This window comes from Magallana gigas, chromosome 1 (assembly GCF_963853765.1).
Source record: "Magallana gigas chromosome 1, xbMagGiga1.1, whole genome shotgun sequence".
Classification (NCBI taxonomy): Eukaryota; Metazoa; Mollusca; class Bivalvia; order Ostreida; family Ostreidae; genus Magallana; species Magallana gigas.
Genome location: NC_088853.1, coordinates 14,331,349 through 14,352,750, shown reverse-complemented (window position 1 = coordinate 14,352,750; position 21,402 = coordinate 14,331,349). Strand labels below are relative to the sequence as shown.

General features: G+C 33.9%; 2 protein-coding genes across 2 annotated transcripts; both read left to right on the top strand.

Annotated features, from left to right (window-relative positions):
- The first annotated feature begins 6,110 nt into the window (after window positions 1-6,110).
- On the top strand, window positions 6,111-18,554 carry LOC105338292 (uncharacterized). The gene is made up of 3 exons (XM_066083715.1): window positions 6,111-6,340; window positions 11,071-11,244; window positions 13,324-18,554. Exons 2-3 carry the CDS (start codon window positions 11,234-11,236, stop codon window positions 14,333-14,335), a joined length of 1,023 nt encoding a protein of 340 aa, XP_065939787.1. The 5' UTR covers window positions 6,111-6,340; window positions 11,071-11,233; the 3' UTR covers window positions 14,336-18,554.
- A 298-nt stretch (window positions 18,555-18,852) lies between these two features.
- Window positions 18,853-20,251, top strand: LOC105337877 (TATA-binding protein-associated factor 2N-like). Its single transcript, XM_011442804.3, has 3 exons — window positions 18,853-18,968; window positions 19,470-19,480; window positions 19,669-20,251. The coding sequence occupies exons 1-3, from the start codon at window positions 18,875-18,877 to the stop codon at window positions 20,167-20,169; spliced, it is 606 nt and encodes a 201-aa protein (XP_011441106.2). The 5' UTR covers window positions 18,853-18,874; the 3' UTR covers window positions 20,170-20,251.
- Window positions 20,252-21,402: the final 1,151 nt, after the last annotated feature.

Genomic DNA, 21,402 nt, shown 5'->3' with positions numbered 1-21,402 from the left:
TATTTTAAAAATTTACTTTATCTATTCCTATGTAAAACTTCGAGTCCCCATTGTGGTCCCACCCTACCCCCAGTGGTCATGAATTTCACAACTTTGAATCTACACTACTTGAGGATACTTTCATACAAGTTTCAGCTTTCCTGGCTGTTTAGTTTCTGAGAAGAAGATTTTTAAAGATTTACTCTATACATTCCTATGTAAAACTTCTACTCCCCATTGTGGCTTCACCCTACCCCCAGGGATCATGAATTTCACAACTTTGAATATACACTACCTGAGAATGCTTCCATACAAGTTTCAGCTTTTCTGGATGATTAGTTTCTGAGAAGAAGATTTTTAAAGATTTACTCTATACATTCCTATGTAAAACTTCGACCCCCCATTGTGGCCCCACCCTACCCCCGGGGATCATGAATTTCACAATTTTGAAATAACACTACCTGAGAATAATTCCACACAAGTTTCAGCTTTCCTGGCTGATTAGTTTCTGAGAAGAAGGTTTTTAAAAATTTACTCTATGTATTCCTATGTAGAACTTCGAGACCCCATTGCGGCCCCACCCTACCCCCAGGGATCATGAATTTCACAACTTGAATCTACACTACCTGAGAATGCTTCCACACAAGTTTCAGCTTTTCTGGCTGATTAGTTTCTGAGAAGAAGATTTTTAAAGATTTACTTTGTATAATCCTATGTAAAACTTCGACCCCCCCCCCCCCAGAATTTTCGCCCACCCTGTTCTCAGGGATCATGATTTTCACAACTGTCAATCCACATTACTTAAGTATGCTTTCACACAAGTTTCAGCTTTCCTCACTGATTAGTTTCTGAGAAAAAGATTTTTAAAGACTTATTCGATATATTTCAATGTAAAGTTTTAGCACCCCATTGTGGCCCAACCCTATCCCCCCGGGTCATGAATTTCACAACTTTGAATCAACACAACCTAGGGATGTTTCCACACAAGTTTGAGATCTTCTAGCTGATTAGTTTCTGAGAAAAATTTTTTTAAAGATTTATTCTAGATATTCCTATGTAAAACTTCGACCCCCCCCCCCGAATTGTTGCCCACCCTACTCCCAGGGATCATGGTTTTCCCAACTTTGAATCCACATTACCTTAGTATGCTTTCACACAAGTTTAAGCTTTCCTGACTGATTAGTTTCTTAAAAGAAGTTTTTTTAATATTTATCCTATATATTCCTATGTAAAACTTCGAGTCTCCATTGTGGCCAACCCCCTACATCCAGGGGTCATGATTTTCACAACTTAAAATGTACTCTTCTTGAGGTTGCTTCCACACAAGTTTCTTTTTTACTGGGTGATCAGTTTCTAAGAAGAAGATTTTTAAAAATTTACTCTATGTATTTCCTTATGTAAAACTTCGAGCCCCCATTGTGGCCCACCCTACCCCCAGTGGTCATGATTTTCACAACTTTGAATCTACACTACCTGAAGATGCTTACACAAGTTTCAGCTTTCCTCTCTGATTAGTTTCTGAGAAGAAGATTTTTAAAGATTTACTCTATATATTCCTATGTAAATCTTCGAGCCCCCATTGTGGCCCCACCCTACACATTGGGGTCATGAATTTCACAACTTTGAATCTACACTACCTGAAGATACTTTCACACAAGTTTCAGCTTTCCTGGCTGATTAGTTTCTGAGAAGTAGATTTTTAAAAATTTACTCTATGTAATCTTATGTAAAACTTCGAGCCCCCATTTTGGCCCCACCCTACATCCAGGGGTCTTGATTTTCACAACTTTAAATGTACACTTATTGAGAATACTTCCACACAAGTTTCAGCTTTCCTGACTTATTAGTTTCTTAAATGAAGTTTTTTAAAGATTTACTCAATATATTCTTATATAAAACTTCCAGCCCCCATTGTGGCCCCACCCTACATCCAGGGGTCATGATTTTCACTACTTTGAATTTACACTACCAGAGAAAGATTCCACACAAGTTTCAGCTTTCCTGGCTTATTAGTTTCTGAGAAGAATTTTTTTAAATATTTACTCTATATATTCCAATGTAAAACTACATCCAGGGGTCATGATTTTCACAACTTTGAATTTACATTACCAGAGAAAGATTCCACACAAGTTTCAGCTTTCCTGGCTTATTACATGTAGTTTCTGAGAAGAAGATTTTTAAAGATTTACTCTATATATTGCTATGTAAAAATTCGACCCCCCGTTGTGGCCCGATCCTACCCCCAGGGGTCATGATATTCACAGTTTTAAATGCACACTTCTTGAGGATGCTTCCACACAGGTTTCAGCTTTTCTGGCTGATTAGTTTCTGAGAAGAAGATTTTTAAAGATTTACTCTTTATATTCCTATGTAAAACTTCGACCCCCCCCCCCCCCAGAATTTTCGCCCACCCTACTCCCAGGGATCATGATTTTCACAACTGTCAATCCACATTACCTAAGGATGCTTTCACACAAGTTTCAGCTTTCCTCACTGATTAGTTTCTGAGAAGAAGATTTTTAAAGATTTATTCGATATATTTCTATGTAAAGTTTTAGCACCCCATTGTGGCCCCACCCTATCCCCCCGGGTCATGAATTTCACAACTTTGAATCAACACAACCTAGGGATGTTTCCACACAAGTTTCAGCTTTCCTTGCTTATTAGTTTCTGAGAAGAAGATTTTTAAAAATTTACTCTATATATTCCTTATGTAAAACTTCGAGCCCCCATTGTGGCCCACCCTACCCCCAGTGGTCATGATTTTCACAACTTTGAATCTACACTACCTGAAGATGCTTCCACACAAGTTTTAGATTTCCTCTCTGATTAGTTTCTTAGAAGAAGATTTTTAAAGATTTAGTCTATATATTCCTATGTAAATCTTCGAGCCCCCATTGTGGCCCCACCCTACACATTGGGGTCATGAATTTCACAACTTTGAATCTACGCTACCTGAGGATACTTTCACACAAGTTTCAGCTTTCCTGGCTGATTAGTTTCTGAGAAGTAGATTTTTAAAAATTTACTCTATGTAATCTTATGTAAAACTTCGAGCCCCCATTTTGGCCCCACCCTACATTCAGGGGTCTTAATTTTCTCAACTTTAAATGTACACTTATTGAGAATACTTCCACACAAGTTTCAGCTTTCCTGACTGATTAGTTTCTTAAAAAAAGTTTTTTAAAGATTTACTCTATATATTCTTACATGTATATAAAACTTCCAGCCCCCATTGTGGCCCCACCCTACATCCAGGGGTCATGATTTTCACTACTTTGAATTTACACTACCAGAGAAAGATTCCACACAAGTTTCAGCTTTCATGGCTTATTAGTTTCTGAGAAGAAATTTTTGAAATATTTACCCTATATATTCCAATGTAAAACTACATCCAGGGGTCATGATTTTCACAACTTTGAATTTACACTACCAGAGAAAGATTCCACACAAGTTTCAGCTTTCCTGGCTTATTAGTCTCTGAGAAGAAGATTTTTAAAGATTTACTCTATATATTGCTATGTAAAACTTGGAGCCCCCATTGTGACCCCACCCTACCTTTAGGGGTCATGATTTTCATAACTTAAAATGCACACTTCTTGAGGATGCTTCCACACTAGATTCAGTTTTCCTGGCTGATTAGTTTCTGAGAAGAAGATTTTTAACGATTTACTCAATATATTCATATGTAAAATTTCGAGTCACCATTGTGGTCCCACCCTACCCCTGTGTGGTCATGATTTTCACAACTTTGAATCTTCGCTACCAGACAATGCTTCCACACAAGTTTCAGCTTTCCTGGCTGATTAGCTTCTGAGAAGAAGTTTTTAAAGGATTTACGCTATATATTCCTATGTAAAACTTCGACCCCCATTGTGGCCCCACCCTACATCCATTGGTCATGATTTTCACAACTTTAAATCTACACTACCTGAGAATGCTTCCACACAATTTTCAGCTTTCTTGGCTGATTAGTTTCTGAGAAAAAAATTTTTTAAAGATGTACTCTATATATTCCTATGTAAAACTTGGAGCCCCCATTGTGGCCCCACCCTACCTCCAGGGATCATGATTTTCACAACTTTGAGTTTACACTACCTGAGGATGCTTCCACACAGGTTTCAGCTTTCCTAGCTGATTTGTTTCTCAGAACAAGATTTTTAAAGATTTACTCTATATATTCCTATGTAAAACTTCGATCCCCCCGTTGTGGCCCCATCTTACCCCCAGGGGCCATGATTTTCACAGCTTTAAATGCACACTTCTTGAGGATGCTTCCACACAGGTTTCAGCTTTCCTGGCTGATTAGTTTCTGAGAAGAAGATTTTTAAAGATGTACTCTATATATTCCTATGTAAAACTTCGAATCCCCATTGTTGCCCCACCCTACATCCATTGGTCATGATTTTCGCAACTTTAAATTAACACTACCTGAGAATGCTTCCACACAGGTTTCAGCTTTCCTGGCTGATTAGTTTCTGAGAAAAAAAATTTTAAAGATGTACTCTATATATTCCTATGTAAAACTTGGAGCCCCCATTGTGGCTCCACCCTACCTCCAGAGATCATGATTTTCACAACTTTGAGTTTACACTACCTGAGGATGCTTCCACACAGGTTTCAGCTTTCCTGGCTGATTAGTTTCTCAGAACAAGATTTTTAAAGATTTACTCTATATATTCCTATGTAAAACTTCGATCCCTCCGTTGTGGCCCCATCTTACCCCCAGGGGCCATGATTTTCACAGCTTTAAATGCACACTTCTTGAGGATGCTTCCACACAGGTTTCAGCTTTCCTGGCTGATTAGTTTCTGAGAAGAAGATTTTTAAAGATGTACTCTATATATTCCTATGTAAAACTTCGAATCCCCATTGTTGCCCCACCCTACCTCCAGGGATTATGATTTTCACAATTTTGAGTTTACACTACCTGAAGATGCTTCCACACAGGTTTCAGCTTTCCTGGCTGATTAGTTTCTCAGAAGAAGATTTTTAAAGATTTACTCTATATATTCCTCTGTAAAAATTCGACCCCCCGTTGTGGCCCGATCCTACCCCCAGGGGTCATGATATTCACAGTTTTAAATGCACACTTCTTGAGGATGCTTCCACACAGGTTTCAGCTTTCCTGGCTGATTAGTTTCTGAGAAGAAGATTTTTAAAGATTTATTCTATGTATTCCTATGTTAAACTTCGAGCCCCCTTTGTTGCCCCACCCTACCCCAAGGGATCATGATTTTCACAACTTTGAATTTACACTACCTGAGGTTGCTTCCACACAAGTTTCAGTTTTCCTGGGTGATTAGCTTCTGAGAAGAAGATTTTTAAGTATTTACTCTATATTTTCCTATGTAAAACTTCGAGCCCCCATTGTGGCCCCATCCTACATCCAGGGGTCATGATTTTCACAACTTGAAATCTACACTACCTGAGAATGCTTCCACACAAGTTTCAGCTTTCCTGGCTGATTAGCTTCTGAGAAGAAGATTTTTAAAGATTTACTCTACATATTCCTATGTAAAACTTCGAGCCCCCATTGTGAGCTTTCAGCTCAGGTGAGCTAAAAAGCAAAACAAAACAAAACAAAAGAATAACGAAACCATTTATCAGAGGGATAGCTCCTTCAAAATTTAATTTCTATTCGTATATTGACAAAAAGCAGATTAACATCCCTCAACCTTTTCTTGGAGATAATACGGTTAATAAACAAATTGGCATTGTAATGGAAATCTCAAGTTTGTATATGCTAAGTGCCCCCCCCCCCCCCAATAAAAAAATAATTCAAATCAATTTGAACTCAAATCCGACGATATTTGACAATCGGTTTGAATTTGAAAGATAAAAATGCTGTTTGAAACTCCATAAGTCACCAAGCCGGCTGCGATTCACGCCAAGTGCACATGTGTGTTAAAATTTAACTTTTCGTTTTATATTTATGTTAATTTTATAATTAATTCATGTATGCGTTTCTTTTCTTTATTGTGGTATTTAAAAAAAAAAATGAAAAGGTTTATCTGTATGTGACCTTTGGCGAAAGCCTGCCTTTATCTGTCGGTGTTTTATAGTTTAGAGATGCAGCGACCCGTATAAAAACCAGGTAAAATCGTCAACTGCGCCATTGCCACGGTTTACACCCTACTAAATATTTTGGAATAAAAATGTCAACTTGATATTTCAAAACCAGCAACCAAGTCTGTAGGGTTTTTTTAACAATGGGTCATTACATTTTAGATATCGGTTTATTACTTATAAAGAATAAATTACTGTTTTTCTGTCACAGTCTAAAGAGGACACTGGACCTGCACATGCGCAGAAAAAAATTGGCCATTTTGAACAGGATTTTAATGGAATTCTCATAACCGTAAGTATATGTGGCTTGATTTCTCCCCCATTACAAATACATGTATGGAAGGTTTATGTGATATTTGTAACAGAGTTTTTTGACTTGGAGTTCCTTTCTATTTACAATTCTCTTAACTTATTGAATTTTTATTGATCTATGTAATATCACGAATAAATAATTTTGAAAATCACACACAGTCCGCATATCGAAAAAAGAAGAGTTTTTCTCTCCATGAAAAAAAACCAATAGTTCAGCATAAGGTTATCGAGGGCTTGTACACATTCCTTTATTGTGAAACAAGTGAGGAAAGGACATTCAAAATACTAAAGTGCATTGTGCAACACAGAGATAAGCCCGAACTTTGTTTATCAGCCAGCAACGATAACCTTATGTATTAAAAAAATGGGTGAAATCAATGGTCCCGTTGTACTAAAAGACGTAAGATACGACGAAACAAACAAACAAAAAAACCAATAGTAGCATTAAATATTACGCAATAAGAAAATATTCGATGGTAAAATATTTCTTATATAAAATACAGACTAGACTATGGTACTATGCTGCATTTAACTAAATATTACTTTCATTTACTCCTTTGTTCTTCCTGCATTATCAATAAGCCATGATTTACTCTCGTTTCGTAAGTAATATTGACAGGCACGTAGCATCGTTTTTGAAAGTGAGGGGGCCAGGCCCATCCAAAAAATCTTGACAAGCAACAGAAAAAAAAGGGAAATTTAAAGTTTCCAAAAATCTTCAAAATCCTAATCCGGGGTGGGGGGGGGGGATCAACTATACTTCCAAAAAAAAATCCTCCCTACCAAAATTTCTTTCCCTCCAAATCATGAAATTCCTAATCCGTGGGGGGGGGGGTAATATTCAATTTGACTACTCATTTCCTTTTTTTCATATCAATTTTTTATTAACTTCAAAAAAAGTGGGGGGGGGGCAACTCCATTATAATTCATTTTTTTATATGTAAATTTTAAAAAATATCTTGCTGCGAGAAAAAGTGGGGGGCCCCCCTGATGCTACGTGCCTGTATTGCACATGAAATAGAACACATTGATCTCTCTCTTTTGTTTTAGTTTTTGTTCTAAATAAACAACTAATGTTAATGTTGTCATTCCTTTTCAAAGAACGATAAAAAAGGTATTGTCGAAACAGTGTTATTTTTTAAACCGTGTAAATATTGATTATGTCACTGATTTCCATTTGGAAGAAGTAAATATTTTTCAGGAAACCTAATGGTCAACAGATAATTCATCAGTTAACCTTCAAATTTAAAAAGATTTCATATTTTTAGCTTTGATTTTTTTCTTTAGAAAAATATCTTAATGTATAAGATATAAAATATGAATATTTGCTGTCCTTTTATAAGATACTCTTCTAAGTATAAATTTAACAACTACCATCCATGTTTTTTTCTCTTTTAATATGATTTCAATGTGAATTATTTAAAGGAAATAATATGCATGCTTAATCTAACAATATATGTGTCGCTTTTTTCTCATCAAGTGTTAACGTTGTTACATGTACATACAAAAGATTTCTACTAAAATAATAAAATAATATCTACCACAAACATTCACAGGTAAATCACACCTGTCCGTCCATCCGTCTCTCTCTCTCTCTCTCTCTCTTTCTCTCTCTCTCTCTCGTAACAAACCTGACATAAACATTCGCAAAATATCGATCTATCGAATTAATTATACAATTATACGTGTTCAATTGAAGCGCTGCGCTAGGACGAACTATTAACTACTATATTTACAATATATTGTTTGATTTATCATGATTTGTGACAGGCATTACACATGAATTTGATTCTTCTGAGAACGAGAAAATATTTATTCACCAGATGATATTTTTTATTCCTCTAAACAAAATATAATAATCAATCGAACACTTTTTTTTCTTCAATTTTGTGGTCTTTGGTCCCGTAAAGTACAACTGAAAAACAAAAATTAAAGAAAAAAACAAGTTGACTAACATTGCTTGTTGTACAGACAAACCGTGTAAAGGGTTAAAGGTCAAATTATCCGTGTTATTATTGATTACGGTAAATGGAGACACAGAGATCTGTGAAGTCGGGCCATGGACCTGAACCGCAATCAGGCATGTCCTGGTCATTATAATACTATTTCAGTATCTCCTCTGTATACAGATACAGGAAAATATTCAAATTAAACCTTTTACATGTATATCTAGATTTAATCACAAAAAAGCACAGGGGTATTTGAAGGTGGCCCGTTAATATAATGACTTTTGATATTATATATGGCCATTATTCTTGCCTTTAAAGCAACGCGACACTTTTTTTTACTGCATTCGGGTAATTTATTCACCAGGGGCTCGTTTCATAAAGAGGCCTACATTTTGGGCCTAACTTTAGTCTAGTCAGAGGATTTACACCAAAAATTTGGTCGGGCGTATTTTGCACTTCATAAAGCGGTGTAACTAGAAATGTAAACTTTAGACTATAGCTTTAATATTAGTCCTTGACAACGAAGCAAACACATGCATAAAATCGTTTCTATTATTCTGTCATGTACAGGTGTATGTAGCAGGTAAAAATATGATAATTTTTTTAGGAACTAGCAGTTGTAATAAATTTTACTTAAAAATATTTCAGACTTGATAAAATCTTGTTGTTTCAGTATGTACAAAGGTTAAACTTTTTTAATAATATTCCTTTTCCTTCAACAATTTACCGAACAAAACGCATATGATATCAAAATTGAATTATACAAATAAATAGAACATTAAACGGAAACCCAACAAATGGTAAAGTGTATAAGATTTTTTGAAATACCAGCGCAAGGAGTATTATTTAGTGTCAGAACACACATGGAAATCTTTAATGAATTATCCGTATAATACAGGTATAATGTTTATTTAAAGCGGGCTTACTCGGAATTATTTTGAATGAAGTACATGACTTGTGTAATATGGTTAAGTAGAATTATCAATTTATCATAGAATTATTTAGGTAGTCCAAAAAATATGTTATTTTATTACTTTTATCATATTGAACATTTTGATGTACTTAGTCGATGTAAATTAACAATTGTTGCTCTATTGCTCTTTGTCATAGCGCATTTCAATAAAAATGAATTTGAGGGGTTATGAAACAAAATTAATGCATTTTGGTTTTCAATCATGCATTTTACGATGGTTTGTATTTCAGCGCAAAACAATGTATTATTATACATGTATAATAAGTTACACTTTCTGTACCCAGTATTTAGAAATTATAATTTGTATTTATCAAATCAGTTTGAATTGCTGATTTGTCTAAACCCTAATGTGTCATCATTCTTGTAGTTAAAAACTGGAAATTTATATCCCATTTTCTCACCAGAGGTCGCGCTTCGCAAGAGTTCTATATATCAAAACTAAAATCCCTCATTCATTCAAGAAAGGAATTGAATTATTTCATTATTCAACGTTTGTCAAATTTTAACATCTTTGTGCTTTATAAGTTCCTAGTAAATATATTCACCCTTTACGTAGTCATTCAATATTATTTCATTGCAAGCATACATTTTGATGCAAATTCCCAGTGACTTGGATCCACCAAAGCGTGTCTACCACCTTACCCTTATTTTTGCTAATTCGGGCTAGTTTATCGAAAATGAAAGTAGGTTTTTCGTTAATTTTACAATAATTACTTATCAGGTATTATTCAATTATATCATAGGACATAATCCCACATGTGTCGAAATATCAAATTTATAAGCAGTCACACTGGTGCAGGCATTTCGTAGTTTCTTGCCAAAAAGTCTTAATTTCTAAGTATAGAAACGTATTATTATAATGTGCATTGCTGTTATTTAGAACCATTTTAACAAGAGCTTGGACTTTGGGTTGTTGAATCAAACGGCAATGTGACGTAGGCCTGTCTATTTCATTGTAGGCCTCTCAGGCATGGCTCTTTGAAATCAACACGATTTGTCTGGCTTTTGAGCAAAGACTGCGCAATCGGGGTATATTTCACTTGAAACCAGTGTCATTTTAACTTGTTTTGACGCAAGAAATAGATCGTTACATCCTACTGAAAGTCCAAGGTCTTGTTAAAATGGTTCTATAAGTCCGTGCAACCTGAATACCTCAGTCGAGAAGCAACTGACCATAACTTTTTTGGCAGGTATATATCCAAGTCGTAATAAAGGTGCGATAAAAACTAGTATGGCGACCAAATGTTATTATTTAAACCTAAAAAATGCCATCTTTGGTTATTCATTCGGGGTATGAAGGTAGCGACAATGCAGAAAAAATCCATAACCCGCGTTATATTTTTAATTTTGATATGAACATCTTTCTTGTGATTAATAAATAAATTGATTATGAAAAGTTAGTAAAATTCACTAAATTAGTAAAGTGGGGCGTATAGATTTCAGTCTGGCTGTTTCTACAGAGCTAAAAATTAAAATAATACTTTGTAGATGTAAAAATTAAATCATGTCAGCTATAACTTGATCAATATTGGCGAAGTACACTCGAATTTTTCTCAATAATGCCAAATTTAATACATTCAGACATTGCCGGGGTCATTTCTTCAAACTTACATTTTCGTCCAACATTGATTTATCCGAACAATTTGATCCTGTTTTTGATTAAAAGACATCCAAAGCATTAAAATAGAAAAAGATATCATTAATCTTTTAGTGGGGGCCGATATTGACCCTAAGCACTCCTAATTCTTTATCACGATATCTCTAATAACTTTTCTTGATGAATTACAGAGCAAAACACACCCAGATGAAGAATATTCGAGGTCAAACAAATATAGATGTGTAGCTTTTTCTGCCATTTTTCGGTGTATATGCATAAAGGCCACTTTTCGTTGAAACGGACACTTTTACATCTCAGCAAGGGTCAATTTCGGATGCAACCTGTCGAAAAGCAATGCATGCCAGGTACGTTTTTGATTTGTCCGTAGTAAACTCTCAAATCTACGAAAGCCGAGAAGGATTATTCGAGATTCGAGATTCAAAATACGTGATTCGAAAAACGAGATTCAAGTTTCGAAAATCTCGTATTTTGAATCTCGAATCTCGAATGATCCTTCTCGGCTTTCGTACAAATCCGCTGCGCTACGTTATTAGATAACAATATTGGGAATTTATGAAATTATACTTGATTTTATTGTTTATTCCGATAAATAATACGTAACAACATGGAGATTTCCATGTATGGGAAATCTGTCGATATTAAATTGCATTAAACATTACACAGCTAATTGTGCCACATACGTTTCACATATGTTTGAGCTAAACACATGTACAACATACGGTAAAAATACGAAACACACACGTGAAGTCAAACCGTACGTTATATTACACATACGTTGAGAAACGTAAGGTAAAGATACGTGTGATAACATACGTTCAAAATTACATATGTTTAACATACGTTAGATTTTACATATGTTAAACGTATGTGAATCCTATGTTTTACATATGTAGATCTCAACCACATGTTACACATATGTTATAAACACACGTGGTACTTAAATCACGTTAAACGTACGTGGTCACATACGTATCACACATGTTTAACGTATCTGAAACGTGTGTGGCACATTTTGCTGTGTATAATTGAAATACTTTCACAGGTCTAGAATTTTCAAATTTTACATTATTGAACCAAAAAAAATAATTAAAAATGTTTACATTCTCATCCTCAAATGTACAATATGGCCGTACATCCCCCTTAACCATAAATATATATGGTGGGTTTTTTTATATACAGTCATACCTTATGCAAGTGCGTTAGTCCACTACTTATTGACTGTGTGTGTCACCGCTGCCATTAATTGGGGGTTCGTTAATACGTCATATTTTAAATTTAATGCAAATTGTGTATCATGGATTTTATGGTCTTCATATCTGAAATAAAGCCTTAGGGTAATTGGTGCTACGTCACAATCAAATGTGAGTTATCTCCCTTTAACTACCTCACCTTAAAGTGTCATATCTCAAACATGATTTCGTTGTTGAAAGAAAGATATATGTTCTTCATATTTGATGAAATCATTATAAAAATGTTAATAATAAGCATTAAATCGTTATGTTTTGAAAAATAAAGTCACATTCCGGTGTGCACACAAATTGAGGAAAGCGATCAGAGCCTTTTCAAAATTTGATTGCATATACATGTACAGTTCAGTTATGAACTATGAAATACTATTTACAGTATTATTTTCGCCCCACGTAATTTTGCCCATTTACACTTGCAAACGGTTTCACCCCGTCTTGAATTCGCCTAAATACAGTTGTGTTAACAAAAATATCATTTGCGACAATGGATTCGCCTAGTCCTAATTTCGCCCTTTGGCAACGAGGGCGAAAGGGGCGAAAATAAAACAGGAGCGAATATTTCCCTGTATACAGTATATCTTTAAAGAAAAGTTAAAATGCATTTTTAACATTGTTTTACTTCCTGCATTGTCTGCAAATGTGATGAATAAATTAAAATCCCTGTTTTATCCTAAGGTAAGTTTAAAACCACAACCGTGAATTTTGATTTTTGCCTTCTGACGTTGCAGTTTAACAGAATCCAGCGCATGTGACGTAAACATAAAACTCATAATTTTAGCTTTTGAACACCCTATCTGTGTTATGGTGTAAAAAATGTCATAGCTGTCGAAACACTTAACATCCAAATAGTGTGCAATGTCAATATTGCATGTTAGGAGAATGGTCATTTCAAATGAAAATCATTACATAAACAACTATGTTTTTATATGCACTCTGCGCCAAGTTCTGAAAGTACAAAAACTGATAAAAAGTCCGATATGGGCCGATAACCATGTTGTAGTTTCCGTATTATTTTCGGGGAAGAAGGGGTGTACTTCATAAAAAAATATATATTATGCAGTATTTTTTAAGTTCCCTGTTGTTTCAATTAAATTTGGCAAACTTTTCTTTAGTTTTTTTTTCTTGTCAATATTACTTACACAATCTTTGATAAACATCTGTTTTTAATCATTTTAGGAAAATGAGGCAGAACTATGCACAGGCTTTCGTGTTGTCTGTTTTGTTCATTGTTGTAACTGGATTTTACTTCATGTCCCACCACCTTAACGAATATACGGTTACGATCACGGCAGACATACGACCTGCAGATCTGGAGGCTGGACCGTGTCCAAGTCTGAAAGATGAAGTAGTCTTTCAACCCTCTGGTATAGCCCCCAAAATGCCTAAGGAACTTGAAAAAGTGGTCCCTATATGGAAGAACACAACAGCAGATAAATGCATTGGAAAGATTAAACCAAAGAGTAGGAGAAAATTTTCAACACAGGAAAACGACACTTTTTACGGATGTGTAGAAAGAAATAAGAACGTAAATGGTGTTCGAGATCATTCCATGCATAGGTATAATAGAGATAGAAGCATAATATATTCCTACTTCAAAATGTTGAAAATGAAACCGGACGTTGCAATCATCGAAATCGGGGGTTACCTAGGTGGCTTGATGGCGAAACTTGTAGAAACAACAGGTACTAAGCGTTATGTTGTTTTGGAGCCAGTCCCTAGTTTTTATAAAAGGTTCACCAAAAAGGTGGAGGATCTCTCACTTAAATCAACAGTCACAGCTTACAGCTTTGGCCTTGCTAAAACTCCAAAGGAGCTACAAATTGCAGTACACGCTGAAGCTACTTCTTTGCTGAGAGACGATATTAAGAAAGGCGTCAAGACAGAAACTATCAAAATATTTAATGTGATAGACTTCTTCTTGCAGATTGGGTTAGGGTGTCACTCATTAAATCTACTCACAATTAATTGTGAAGGATGTGAATTTGACGTCATAGAAATGCTGACGTCAACATCGCTGATCGATAACATTGACTACGTACAGTTCCAGCCCCATGCGATTGTGTTCACAGATCAACAGGAATACAACTGTAAATACTGTCGTCTGCGTCAGCTTCTTGCACGGACACACGAGGTTGGATACGAATTCCCACACGTCTGGGAGACGTGGAAAAGAAAAGGGCTTTCATAGCAGTCAGCGATGAAATTAACGCAACTATTTATTAGAACTTTAAGATTGTAGATAAACATAGATTAGAAAACCAGGGCTGCGTATTACAAAAGAACTAATGACCTACGACCGGATTAATGAATGATTGTTAATAACTAACTAATCAATGTTTTATTTTAATGGTTGTAAAAAATAAATTATGAAATCAGAATAGTTGTAAAAAAAAGTTTGTATATGGATTTTGATGAAGACCATTCTATGAGACTGAAAATATTTACGACTTTGTCGTTAGTTCTTTTGTAAAATGCAGATTCGTATATTTTATTTTCATATTTTTTTTGTTTTTGAATTTAGTAAATCTGTTGTGTTGACTCCGTGATTGTTTATCAATTAAACATGAATTAATGAGCACGTATCTATTAACTGAGAGTGTTTGGTTTTGTTATGATTTGAATTTGATTTGATTTTTTTTTTTTTTTTTTTTGCTTTTTACAGAGTACGAAGTTTTTAGATAATTAAATATCTAAGTATTAAATTTTTATTTAAGTAATATTTGAGAAACAATAAGACATACCCATTGTACTGTACATTTCTAGCAATTAATCTTATTTTGGAACTTTTTTTCATGATTTACCATGTTCTATTTTAAATCAGTGGCATGTTTTGTTTTACATTTTTTTTTAATTGTGAAAATGAATTTTGTTTTCCCCATAAATACTCAACAGAATATTACGTTTTTAAGAAACTAAAACACAAGAATAGACTGAATAGTTGTGTCTGATAGACTTATCAATATATTTTATACCTGACCGGTCCAGTATCAAAGCGTATAATTTATAATTTTAATATGTTTTTCAAGTTTCTATTATATTTTTAGGTTCTTTATATAGTGACATGTATATTTTGATAAGTTTATATTTTTACATTCAGGGAACTAGGATAAAATAGGATGTATCATTAGCAACTTGGGCAAATTTACAACATTACATAATTGAATCATAAAAGCGTTAACCTAGAATTCTAGCAAAAGTCAAAAAAGCTACTTTGCATACCTATTCTTTTTCTAAAAATTGTTAAACTCACACGTACATGTACGCTTATATTTCCTTATATTGTTTAAAATCTAATGATGCATTTAAATGAATTACTGATATAAAATGCTGATGAATTTCAAGTAAAGCTACTGTTCGAACATTAAGTTCAAATTTACAAATATGACCACTCTTTTTATTATGATTATTATTAATGGATGATGGAAAAGTAGGCAAAAAATCAAGATTGTTAAACTATTCTTGTTTCTTTAAGTTAGGTTGGAGGGGGTTAACATATACACTGTACTGAGGTAGTTGAATTCTCTTAATAACAAAGTTTGATTTTCCTACGTCTATTATTGATTTGAAATTGCATACTGTTACTATGAAATACCTAAAGTAGATTAAGTGACCTTTCAAGTAGGTCCTGATATTTTGATACATTGTAAATAAATTCAATTGTATGGCATGTCAAAGGCACGTGAGAAAGTTGTCGACGTTACGATGGCTGAAAATAGCAACCTAATTGATGCAAGCATATTATTGCAGGTAGTCAATGTTTGTGAGTTATGTTTTATCAACTTTACTATGTAGTTAATATGGTAAAACGGAAGTACACTTGTATTTGGACTTAAGCACAATTCATGAATGAAAAATAATCACCGCTGACAAGACATAATACCAGAAAATAATTGATAATTTTGATGGATTGTACCCGGGAGTACTTTTTTTCAAGGAGACAAATTCATTAATACATTGAATATATTAAAATTTTAAATGGTACGGACAAAAACAACAAAAAAACGGAGGAGTTAGAATTATATTCCCACGCCAGTGTTCAATAAGCTGTGTGCAACTCTATACAATATCACAAAATTTTTGGCTTGACAAGCTACAGACGTGGCATAAGTTAATATATTTACATTTTCCAGTGTCTTTGCCTGTGATAACACTACGTATCGATTTTGTACTATATAACCCATAATACAAGTGACGCCAAATTGAGGCGCCAGCGGGGTTTGCTTATTTATATTTAAATATTTAATCGTACGATGGCTAAAAAATATATAAATATAAGTAATAAGGAATCATTCTTTGAATATTATGAGGTGATAATTTCGGTCGGGGCGTGATCAAATCTATCATAAAGCCCTTGGGGCTTTATTGGATTTGATCTCGCCCTGACCAAAATTATCACCTCATAATACTAAAAGAATGATTCCTTATTCCTTATAAAAGACACCATAAGAAATCCAAAGATTGTACTCGAATGACTTCCGAAACTTGTAGCCGAGGAATGAAACCAACAATTTCATTGGTCCAAACAAAGTTCATCAGGAGGTTAAATCAGTTTCTTCAGATCCTTGTGTAGCGACAATAAAATAAAAGGGAGCGGGTCGAGTTTCTGGTTTTAATCAGATCGTCTCAATCGCAACTTCTCGGGCCTTTCCGGCAAGCTCGGAAAACACCTCGAATGTATTAACATCACCGGATGTTACAATTTTATACAAAATGGAGTCGCTTCCCATTAAAATAACTATCGGCTAGACAGCCTTATAATTCGCTTCTGTGTTATATTTTAGGGTATATCATTTACTTTAACAAAGTCTAGCTTACATCTCAACAGATCGTAAAATGTGTTGTATTTACATCAAGTTTTATAAAAAGGGGGGTTGTCATGGACGCCTAGGTAATACATTTGAGGTGTCTTTCCGAGCTTGCCGGAAAGGCCCGAGAAGTTGCGATTGCAGATCGTCTGAAACATTAACGATAAAATTCAAACGAAGGTCATGGTGTCCTTCATCTGGCTTAGTTTACCCCCAGTTCATAACATGCATCAAGTGACAAGATTTTATGATTTTACCCATATACATTTGCAAAATATTCGGGCTTGGGTTTTTTTTTAACTCATGCACACTCACACCCTTGTTCACTTTTTAGTTAAAATTACATGTACCTATATACTTGAAAATGGAATTATTTAATTTACGATAGTAAAGATTATTGTTATCTTTATTTGGCATTTGGTTTTTATATCATTTAAATGCAACATTTCTGCTGACCTAAACATAAATGTTTTAGGTAAATGATATAAATTGAAATATTTATTTACTTAAGAGAGAGAGAGAGAGAGAGAGAGAGAGAGAGAGAGAGAGAGAGAGAGAGAGAGAGTAATCATGTTTATAAACGTAGCCATTTTTCCCATGTGTTATTGAATTCATTCATTTTGTTTTCCACAATTACAGCGTATCTTATTGCCAAAATAAGGGGGTTTTTTAAGCACGTGTTTCTGTATATGTATTGCTTTGTTATTATAGATATAACATTGCTCTGTCTAATATTTTCTATAGTTTTTTTATTCTCCAAACGTAAAGTAATCTTGATTCAGTTCAATATCTATATTTTTGTTTGACATATGCCTATTTATTAGAAGCTGATGTGCCGTTAAGCAGTTCTAGTTATGCCTCCAAGTCACTATACGTTAATTGATATGTAGTTTAGAGATCATGCCTCCCGCTCAAGACTGGAATTATAGCATTTTGTTTATTTGTAACTTATCTGCTGATTGTTTACACAGCCTTTTTTGATTGGAGCAATAAAGATAATTCACTTCTATTTTTATTAACTCCTTTGTTAGATTCGATTCCATAAAAATCTTCCCATTTCCCATTTATCCAACATTTAAAAAGTATTTTAATACTTAATACTTAAAAATTATTTTACAATTTTAAATTCATTTTAAATGAATGCTTTGTATTTTATTTCAATTTTGCCAATTGGTTCAAAAAAATTAGTCAGAATTGACAGTCAAGTTTATAGACTGACGGACAACATACAACAACCACAAAATAAGAAAATTTGACTTAAACGTTGGATACAAGGGAGATGAATGCACAACTATAAAAAAATATTGTAAGTTTTAAAGAAAACTGACACAAAATGAAAATATGGCCACAAGTAAGTGATTAAAAAGGGGGATTTTAAAAAACATAAAGCAACAAAATAGTTATACTTACTGTAATTCATAAATTTGAATACATTAATCATTATGCATTCATCAGCAATAGAGTGAAGCAATTTTGCGAGATGTAAAAAATCAATGTGTATTTCTAGTTATTAACGATGTGTATATGTATTGCATGAGTTGTGTCTTGGCAGCTGTACATATAGTCTTACATGTACGACATTGGTTGAAGCTTGTTATTTTACCCCTCATTAAACATGAAAATCATTCTACAAAAAAGAATGATCATTAATAAAATCTAATAAATTTAGAAATAGAAAAAAAAACGTTATAGTTTTTTTATTTAGTTCATTTTGTGAATAAATGTAAGAATCGTGCCGAGCTTAGAAATGAATGTAATGAAATAATAAATGAATTGCTAAAGCTGATTAGAAATGGACTCACCATCTGTGACGATCGGATTACTGTCTTGATTTTGGGCGGGCGGATCGAGAACTTATTGAAGTGTAAGATGTAATGCTATAAAAATCATGCAGACTTCTGGTGTACTCATCATCACACAACATGATCGCCAGAGACACGGGCCGTCTGATTGTGCTGTCAGCATTTGTAGCACTTTGTGCTATAGTGCTGTTTTCCTCCGAGACTGAAGCCAAAGGTAAGAGTGCTATGGTGGTTACATTTTAGTTCAATACTGGTCTCAAAAATAAGACCCGGAATATCAAAAGAATACAAAACTAGTAAAAAAGAGAGGCATGTGATACTAATATTAAAGCATATTAGTTTATAATTTGTATTAAGTTGACTCTAGCATCCTCGTTTGCATAATGAATAGTGTTGCATAAGAAGTCTTTAAATTATACATTCATGTATTTTATCAATCATTATTTTTTTGGTTTCATAAACTACAGTCTAAACTGATCATTTAAAATTAAAAATAGATTAATTACCTGTCCTTATTATTTACACAATAAAACTCTCTCTCTCTCTCTCTCTCTCTCTCTCTCTCTCTCTCTCTCTCTCTCTCTCTCTCTCTCTATATATATATATATATATATATATATATATATATATATATATATATATATATATATATATTAATTCATTTAGCTATAATAGATGATTGATTAATTGTTTTTTTTTTTTGTATAAATTACAGGATATGGTGACGTAAGTATTTGAGTGATACATTCTTTAAAGGAAAAATAACATTCAGTGGCCATTACAAGTATCTTGCAACTAAAGATTACCACAATACCACAATAGTATCCACACGATTCAGCTGCCCAGTGCATTGAAGTGTATCAGAGTGGTGGCATTTTAAACATTAAAGTATTGTTATTTTACTTCATTTATAGGTTTCTCCTTACAAAGGCTCGGTAAAACGTGGTGGTGGCAAATATTTTCCAGGTGTGCCGTTTAAAAAACGGTATGGAAAAGGTAGAAAAAGATTCGGTGTAGGTTGGAGAGGAAGAAAAAATCGATTTTTAAAGAAATTTGGACGCAGAGGAAACCGAAAGGGATATGGTAAAGGCAGAGGACTTGGAAATAAAATAGGAAGACGTTATTATGGTCTCCGAAAACGAGGAAAAGGTGGAAAATATAGAGGTCTATGGAAGGGATCGAGGAAAAATAATAAAGTACGTCGACGAGGTTACGGAGGAAGAAAAGGAAAGAGGTATGGTGGAAAGAGGTACGGTGGAAAGAGAGGAAGGAAGTATCGCGGAAGAAAGGGAAGAAAATATGCCGGAAAGAAGGGGAGGAAGTATAGAGGAAAGAAATACAGGGGTAGAAAGGGGAAAAGTTACAGAGGAAAGGGATCAAAAGGGTATCCCAAAAAGAAGGATGAAAACTGCTAGGAAGGGCTATTATTAAATGGCTTTATTTCTTGAACATGTAGAAAAAATATTTGTCGAAATAAAATCTAAAACTTTAACAGAATCTTTTGACTTTTATACATTTCTAGGTGCTTAGTGTAAGCTATTTCAAATGTTCGTAATTTATATATTGTAGTCTAGAAAAATTAAAATGCAAAATTTAAACCTAATAAAGTGATCACATGTGCCATTACATAGTGAATAACACTTCAATGGAAGTATTTGATGCGTGTTTCTAACCTTTATAAGCAACCTTATTGATCATAAATAGCACAGTACATCGGGTAAATGTTTTAGCTTTGTGCACGTATATCCCGTAAAGTTCAGGCGAGTTGTTAAATAAACGTCTCATAGATTGTACGTTTCGTTTACGTCGAAAAGGAAACATTTAATATGCCCTTTTAAGGAGTGAATAATTGACAGCATTTCTTTTTTAGATAACATTAAGGAAACTAACAGAGAGAAAGCTGCAATTTAGAATTTCAATGACATATCAGAAAGGAACACTTGCAAATACATTCTATTAAAAATAGTATCTTGCAAATTAATATGAAACAAACTTACAATACTATTTAGAGCTGTGTCATTATTTAAGACTCATTTCCGATAAATTAAGTTTTGTTTGAAACAAAACCAAAAAATACTTTTTCAATTTTCAATTACATAATTATTTAGATGAAAGGTGTTGTGAGATAAGTGAAATAAATGAATTTCTCTTATGAAGAAACATTTCAAAAACCCATCAGAGTATTGGGGGGAAAACACAAAATGGCAAGTTAATCCAAAGCTTTTTTAATAATTGTAACCATAGGAATAAACCCATCTGCGCTTTTATTTTTTTCTACAAAAGTTTTATTTCATTCTTCCTGTATCTTAATTAAAACAAATATAAAGGACTATATATGATAAGGGCCTAAAATGGCCCCCTAAAATGAACATCATCATTTTACTATCATTCTTTGTTTTCTTAGTACAGATATGTATGTGATGTGTTTACATAATATTCATTTTGGTTCAAGTGCCCACAATTTAGAAATATGACACCGTGACGACAACCGTTTCCCGCCACTTTTGCATTTTTAGCGTAAACCAGCTTATTTTCAAGCAGTTTTTCCTTCTGAAAACATAGAGCACATTCTTGAACAAATAAAATATTTTAATCAGAGATGTATCTAGCCAAGACTTATAAGTGACAAAAATTTTTTCCTTGTTCAA